General features: G+C 32.5%; 1 protein-coding gene across 2 annotated transcripts; it reads right to left on the reverse strand.

Annotated features, from left to right (window-relative positions):
• On the reverse strand, positions 1-4811 carry LOC143621040 (phosphomannomutase-like). 2 transcript variants are annotated; one of them, XM_077092575.1, is made up of 12 exons: positions 4638-4811; positions 2757-2842; positions 2414-2458; positions 2252-2318; positions 2057-2133; positions 1872-1907; positions 1564-1619; positions 1385-1484; positions 1209-1304; positions 1036-1125; positions 874-925; positions 1-328 (listed from the first exon to the last, which is right to left on the reverse strand). In XM_077092575.1, exons 2-12 carry the CDS (start codon positions 2823-2825, stop codon positions 267-269), a joined length of 750 nt encoding a protein of 249 aa, XP_076948690.1. In that variant the 5' UTR covers positions 2826-2842; positions 4638-4811; the 3' UTR covers positions 1-266. The 2 variants fall into 2 exon arrangements, with proteins under 2 accessions (XP_076948690.1, XP_076948689.1); XM_077092574.1 differs by lacking the exon at positions 4638-4811 and adding an exon at positions 3874-3968 and having other exon boundaries at positions 2-328.
• Positions 4812-6526: the final 1715 nt, after the last annotated feature.

A 6526-nucleotide genomic window follows, 5' to 3' on the forward strand; every position in this document is an offset into this window, starting at 1 on the left:
TATAAATTCACACATACAAAAATATGTATGTGTGTATGATTAAAACAACTGCATAATTATAAAATGTTAGATACATGTTTCTTCCCATTCAACTCATTGTCTACTTAAAATGCAATATAAGTACATTACTCTTATTCTGACTTTTATATAATTACCAAAACCAAAAAAACCAATCTCAGTTATAATATGAAGCAAAAAGATTACATACGACGACTTTTCTTCCCAAACGTTACGGTGTTAAAATCGTAAAGAACGAGTCGGGAACCTCAGACTTGCTTGTTGAGGAACAAAGTAGTACATTGACTCAGAGTATCATCGGGGCTCGTAACTGAAAAGCAAACAACCGGATGGCAAGTTTTAGTGTCATTCGACCCAAAACTAGGGGTGTAAACGAGCCGTGCCAGAGCTAGGCTCGTTTTGACTTACTAGAGCTCGAGCTCGAGCTCGAGCTCGGCTCGTGAATTTTTTTTCTAGCTCGGGCTCGGATTGTTTATTATTTGTTAAATAATTTATATACATTTTTAATTATTTTTATATACTTTTTAAAAACTTTTAAACAAGCCAAACCTCGGCTTGAGCTCGGCTATGCAGTGTGAAATCAATATATAGAAGTCTAAAAATAGGTAAAACTTAGAAATACACAAAGCTCGTTAAGGCTCGACGAGCCTAAACGAGCTACTGATGCAAGGCTCGAGCTCTAGCTCGATAACCGAATGAGCTTTATTTGAGGCTCAGCCTTGGCTCTAGCTCAAAAAAAGCTTGGCTTTTTTCGAGCTTTTTATCGATTTGAGCTCGAGCAGCTCGGCTCGTTTGCACCCCTACCCGAAACTAGGAGTTAGATCAGATTTTGTGATGAAAATGAAATATGCTAACCTATGTGGCCAACGGTTCGTTCAGATTCATAAATCTCATGGTCATTTCCCCCCTGCCAAAAAAGTTAATGAACATTATATCAACTTACAGACAATTACATTTACTAGTAGTCTTATAAAAACATATTTTAAAAAAAATGTAATGGGAACTAAAAAGAATTACCTTGTAAGTCTTGTCTCCAAAGAAGTGAATCTCTTGAAATTCTTCCAAGTATTTCAAACAATAAGTTTTGTCCCAACCTTGAGGGAACGCCTATTATTATCATTTTACAAAAGAAATTAACCAATAGAAGAAATCATAATCTCATATGTTTTCAAAAGTAAGCAGTTACTTACATCAAAGCTAATTTGGCCACCAATGGAGAATGTAAGGTTAAGATGAGCAAATTTTTCTCGAAGGACTTCCACCATTTTTGGGCGTATATTATGGACCTGAATTGTAATTTATAATCAAAATTAATTTCAAATGTCGGTATAATGTCCTTTGTTCCAAATAAAGAAAAGTTTTGTACCTTATCATATCTCTCAAACTCATCTCTTTCTTCTTGACTGCAGTTTCGCCCGATTGGTGAAACATTAATCATCCCACTTCGAAACTCAATGAAAGTTCCCCTGTAGTTTAGATTTAAGAGGGTGTATTATGATTCTATAAAGATGATTAACTGTTGCAATAATTTAGGCTTTCACTCACCTTTTTATTGGGATATCTAAGTCAGCAATGTAATGAAGGGTGAAATTAACAAACTCCTGCATCATGGTGTGTATGTTTAATCATTACAAATTAAAAAAAAATACATCTGATTATGAATCTTATTTGTTTGAATATTTAGAGTTAAAATAATCAGAATTGGAGAAGCAAATGAACTCCTTTCATAAGAAAACCGCTTACTGATATAAAATCAGCTAATTTTGATATTTCAAGTTGCAATGACTCAAACGGCCCCTAAGTTTCTAAGAACACTTTGTAGACCCGTAAAGAAACGGAAGAAAACTCTTTACCTTGATATTTTCCTCTCCTAGAAATTTCTTCAGGCTCTGCACAAGGGAAGAATTGATCAATTAATATAAAAATAGTACATAAAGAAAATTAGTTTCTAAGATTTGTAACACGTGTAATGATTAAAAACAGTAAGTTATATTGGGAAAGATTGAATTTGATGTTTTCTATGCTTTTAAAACAGTACCTGTTTTCCAACCAGCTTTCCATCCTTGTAGGCCACAAGGCCATTCTCGGCAAACACATAATCATAGTCATTTATAACTGCATAGACATAGGTGACATATTTTAAACACTGATAAATATTTTATAAGATCAGCTACATCCAAAAATTTCATATGCATTCACTAAAATTGGAAGAAAAAAGGAGCACATAGTTGACCTGTTGACCCTAGCTGTTCTGAGATCTTAACAAGATCAGATCCTCCAACAACACCAACATTAACAACCTGCAAGAAAATAACTAAGACATGAATAAATAGAGATAACATGAGTAAATAAATCAATCAATCAAGAGTGCAGGGCATAATAATAATTCATGTACCTTTCGCAAATCCTGCATGAATGTCAACATCTTTGGAGTAACACCCTGCAATTTTGAAGTGCTTTAAATACAAAATTCATTGTATTCGGAAGTAACAAATGAATACTTCATTTGAAAACAAAGCTTTTTATGGTATAATCAATCAGATAAACCGCTTAGTTCTTACAGAAATGCCTTTTTAATATCAAAATCTGATTATATTGGCAAGATTTCCTCTATAATAGTAAACCGGGTTTGATAAAAAGTATCATAATGTTCTACCATACCTTCATAAACACAATCATATTTAAAGGAAGCTTATTGGGCTCCTTCAAATGTCATAGTGATTAAAACAAAGGCATACCTTCCTTGGAGCAGTAAGAGTGCCATCCACATCAAATAAAGCAATTAAACCAGGTTTCCTCAAAGCCATCCTCAATCAAAGTCTTACTGCAAAAAACACACAATTATACAACAATATGAATCAAGTTTGTAAGATCAAAGAAGATGCAATAATCATGAATTATATCAAACCAACCAAATTCTTCCTGTCTGCTATGCTAATTGGTTGTGGTACCGTGTTTTTAGATCTATAAAAATGTTCAATCCAGTGGATAGATTACAACCGCTAAATAATGACATATGAAGTTGAATCCTAAGCCACCAAAACTCATATGTCAGCATTAATGCTTTTACTACCATCACTCTCTAATCAAAGAAGGTAACTTATTTAGATTTTCTATGTTATCATTTAATTAGTAAACCATCCAACTTTTCCCGTTTTAATTCTTACATATCGATCATCTACATTTTCCAATGGAGCATAAGAGCACTCACATTCCTTTCTTCATCTCAATCTATATAATTTAGCTAAAACATCATTTTTTCACAAATGCTCTTAAGTCAGACTTTGAACTTGATATTTTCAACTTTAATCTGAAACGGAATCAAGAGGTGTTCCACCGCCTTTGATATATTATATTATTTATATAGATCTATATCACAATCCAATCAACTTTGAAGATGAATGAAATCCTCAATTACTACATTTTCACTTAAATTCTGAATTTTCTTTCCAAATGCTACAATTATATCCAACCGCTATTCAGATTCAAATTTCTAGCCTGACATTTCAATTTATAAGCTTAAATAACCATTATATACAGATCGATAACATATATGAATAACAAACAGCCCTAGAGTTCAAATTTCTTCAAGTGATCTACACGAAATGCTAGAAATCTGTTCCAATTATGACAAATCTAAACATACACATTCAAATGCTAGAATTCAAAATTCACTTGAACTTCAATCGATCTACTCAAAATGCAATAAATCTGTTCCAGTTTTCACAAACATAAACATATACATTCAATCAGGATACAATGTTGTCATTTTAATAATCAAATAAGCTCTAAAACCTAGGTTACTGTACTATAAACTAGATCAACAGTAGAAAAGAGTTGAAAATGAAATGTTACCGCACAAATTGAAGATTAATAGACTCTCGTTAACGTGATTTGATCTTCAAAATCCAAATGCAGGATGTTTAGATCTATAACACAATCAATTTGATAACATATACAAACAACAGCCCTGGACTTCAAAATTCAGTTAAAATTCAAACTATCTACTCAAAACGCTACAAATCTGTTCTAATTATCACAAACCTAAACCTATACATTCAATCAGGATACAATACTGTGACTTAATTGATTAGTTAAGCTCTAAAACCCTAGGTCACTGTACTAGATACAGATCAACGGTATATAAGAGTTGAAAATGAACTCTAACCGCGCAAATAAATTGAAGATCAAGTGAATCTCGTTAACGTGATTCGGTTATCAGAATTCAAATGCCGGATGTTTAGATCAGTAGCACAATCAAATTAATATAACATATACAAGCAACAGCACTAGAATTCAACTTTCAGTTAATAATCAATCGATCAACTCAAAACGCTACAAATCTGTTCCAATTCTCACAAACATAAACATACACATTCAAATTGATAACATATATGAACAACAAACAGCTCTAGAATTCAAAATTCAGGTAAACTTCAACTGATCTACTCAAAACACTACAATTCTGTTCCAATTATCACAAACCTAAACATATACATTCAATGAGAATACAATAATATGATGCGACTGATCAATTAAGTTCTAAAACGGTAAAAACCCTAGGCTACTGTAGTATATACTATATCAACAGTAGATAAGAGTTGAAAACGAAAGCTTACAGTAGAAATTGAAGATGAAATGAATCTCGTTGACGTGAATAATTAGGTTATCGGAATCCAAATGCAATGCGGGATGATGTTTAGATCTGATTGTGAACAAAATATAAAGAAGGTGAGATTGCTCAACTGAGACTCAACGGTACTGACTCAGTTTGTTTTGACCGTTGAAACTTAATATAATATCTTGTTTTTGGAACGCCTTTCTTTTGTGGTTATATTATTTTAACACAAATAATATTATTTTAACCGCGCCCGACCTGACTTTCAGAGTTTGGCTTGACGATCGCCTGGGAAACCACATCGTCAACTGTCAATTAACAGTAATTGTGTCATCACAAGAACATAATCTCTGACGTAATACATGATGGGACGAAAATCTAGGTGGACTCAGGATTCGAACTAACAACCTTACCTAGCTCAAATCATTTATTCTCTTAATCGACTAAAAATGACACGAGTAGAGATCGAACCTGAGTCTCCACTGAAGAATCCAGATCTTTTACTACTAGAACACAAGTGGTGGATTATATCCATGGGAGGCTTTGAGAGTGTGCGAGTTGCACCATCGGCCAGGCACATAAGGTTCGGGGGCACAAACTATTTTATACATATTACATACATATGCTTTTGGTGTTAAAAATAAGGTTATTTGCAATGGTTTATGAGATGTATATGCTCAGAATGACATCTGCTTATAATAAACCGCAATCGAAAAGTTTTATCCATATACGCAAGCGAATAAAAAATTTTCGTTAAGGCATACGGGCCTTTTTTATTTTTGCTCGGCCTAGGTATTTAAATTCTCGGAGACGGCTATATAGCATAGATACATAGATGATAAATTAAATTATAAAATTATTTATGTTTTTATCTTCTTTATTTCTTGCATATCACATTAACCTCTTATTTACACGCTTGGTCACACATCAATAAACCTAGAATGACATAATTATGTAGTTATTAATAAAATATCAGAAAATTTTAGACAAAATAAAAGAGAATAATGTGGTGGGTGTTGGCCTTAGGTCATGATTTTTTTCTTTTTGATCGAAAGACGAGTGTATTATGATGTCGTGAATTAACTATAGTCAATTTGAAGGATTTGTTGGCCGTTCAAGGAAAAAAAGACTAATGTGTCGTCTATTCTATCAGCCAAAAGTGTTGCGGGTATATGCATAGTTTCTCAAAAGTTAGGACAAAATGTGAAATTTTGACTTACCACGTGTAATTTACCGATTAAATTTTACATTGAACCTTTTAAAACTAATTAAAAATTAAAGCAAAATTGATTTTCATGTTTTTATCATCAACCGTTATCATTGATCCAACTTGGCCCAGTAACGAAGGTTCAAAAGTGGGTTAGATATAGGAAGTTTATTTACAACTAATTTTGTTAGGTATAATTCCTAAAGCTAGGATATGATATTATGATTGTCCACTTTTGTATGTCTCACATTTACTATAGAACTATAATATCTAACATAGGTTATTAATGCATTCATCTTGTTTTATGCAAGATAGCTACATTCTAAACTTCATAAAATTTCCAAAACCAAAAGAACAAGTCTAAAATCTTTATGCAAATATGAAGCAAACAAATTGCATGTAATTTTTATTCCCAAAGAGTAACATAGTAGTACATTGATTCAGAGTAAGGGTGGCAAACACAACCCAAATGTATTGTTTTGGGTCAAGATGGATAAACTTTAAAAGTAAAATAGGTTATGATGGATCATAAAAATTCTTCAAGTGGGTCAGGATGGGTTGGAAATATACAAGTGAGTTTCATTTATAGGTTAAAATGGGTCAAAACAAAATATCCAAGTTATCCAAAATTTATCTAATTCAAAATACCCAAACTATCACGTGCGAAACAAAACTCATCCGAA

Source organism: Bidens hawaiensis, unplaced genomic scaffold, assembly GCF_021521415.1.
Source record: "Bidens hawaiensis isolate Kalapana, Puna unplaced genomic scaffold, B.hawaiensis_p1.1 tig00002772_1, whole genome shotgun sequence".
NCBI lineage: Eukaryota > Viridiplantae > Streptophyta > Magnoliopsida > Asterales > Asteraceae > Bidens > Bidens hawaiensis.